General features: G+C 43.5%; 1 protein-coding gene across 1 annotated transcript in view; it reads right to left on the bottom strand.

The window, feature by feature from the left end:
* Positions 1–887: 887 nt before the first annotated feature.
* The window catches only part of LOC101853182 (RING-box protein 1), a gene marked incomplete at its 5' end in the record, with an annotated part of 66,374 nt that continues 65,853 nt past the window's right edge, over positions 888–1,408 (bottom strand). The window contains 1 exon segment of the mRNA XM_005103538.2: positions 888–1,330. Coding sequence (XP_005103595.2) covers positions 1,318–1,330 — 13 coding nt within the window.

Raw genomic sequence — 1,408 nt, 5'->3', positions numbered from 1 at the left:
TGAAAGCAGACAACAGAAAATTGCTAGAAAGCAGGAAAGGAAGTGAAAGGAGACAATTTTAGAGATGAAAATTTTTCGGTCGCTACCCGGATACGTCAAAATCTTTGATGTCAAATTTCTCAAAACTGGGTACTGAGCAAATAGAACTTTGTACTTTATAGGTAGCGATCTGCCTTCAGCACATCTCAAAAGCTTCCAGACACTTAGTTTAATAGTATGGGTGTATATTTGTAACAGCACTTGCAACACAATAAAGTGATCACTTAAGTGCTGAGGATTAGAGGAGTTAAAATAACTTACAACAGAGTAACAAACACAAAAAAGAAAGTAGGGAGACAAGGACGATAGATGTTTGATAGTGAAGGTGGAGCAAACCACACCAGAGCACCCATCAACCACACACTCCAGACATATAACACGTTTTCGCAGCTTATATCTGAATACCCATTCCCACCTGGGTGACATGAGAAAAAACGTGTTGCGTCATGAGTGCTTTTCCAAAGGACAAAATATCGGGTCTCTGACAGAGTTCGAATCCATGACTTTCCAGTTACGACCCCAGCGCCATCACCACAGCACCACTACACCACCTGAAGTCGCCGCTGAGTGCTTAGGTACATCACCAGAGCAGGTAAAAAGAGCAAACAATTAAAGAAAATTTAGTTTTAGTAAGAGTTTTACGGCACTTGTAACACAATTACATGTAGGTCACATGAGTGCCGAGGATGAGAAGTGGTAGTGTGACTAGAGAGATACATTGTACATCCTGACTTACGAAAAAGGAGGTGAGATCAGGACGATAGATGTTTGCTAGGAAAGAAAAAGCAAACCATATCTGAGCATCCGCCAACCGTCCACAAAAAAAATAATTAAAAAATAACACAGGCTGAGTGATCCGAACGGATTTATTGACGTCCAGGATCAATATAATTTTAAAAAAAAGAACGTTAATAAGAAAAAGAAAAAACAACCACACACACAAACACGGAAAATACCAAAACAAGAAAAACAAAACGCGGACATTTAAAACACACAGATGACACCCCAGCCCAGGTCGTCGTTTTCCCGCCTCCAGTCAGTCAGAGTTCAGCAGACGACGACAGAAGATGTTGGTCTGCAGTCCTCCCTCTCCTACGTCTGCCGTCAGTCAAGTAACGGGGGCTGGTGCTAGTCGAACTTGAGGTCGACATGGCCACACCGAGAGGTGAGAGACAGACAGACAGGCAGACGTCATTCGGAATGGTGGGGGGAATCGTCGTCACGTGACTGGCAGTTGGTACAGGGGGCGGCGGGAAAAATTGTCCCCAGCAGCTGCTGCTAGTGGCCGTACCTGAGGGGAGAAACGAAACGAAGTATTGTTAAATATTATGAGAGGAAGATTAAGGGGTGACTGTTATCATGGTGTGTG

This window comes from Aplysia californica, unplaced genomic scaffold (assembly GCF_000002075.1).
Source record: "Aplysia californica isolate F4 #8 unplaced genomic scaffold, AplCal3.0 scaffold00378, whole genome shotgun sequence".
Classification (NCBI taxonomy): Eukaryota; Metazoa; Mollusca; class Gastropoda; order Aplysiida; family Aplysiidae; genus Aplysia; species Aplysia californica.
Note: the sequence above shows the minus strand (reverse complement) of the source record. Positions and strands in the feature narration are given on the sequence as shown.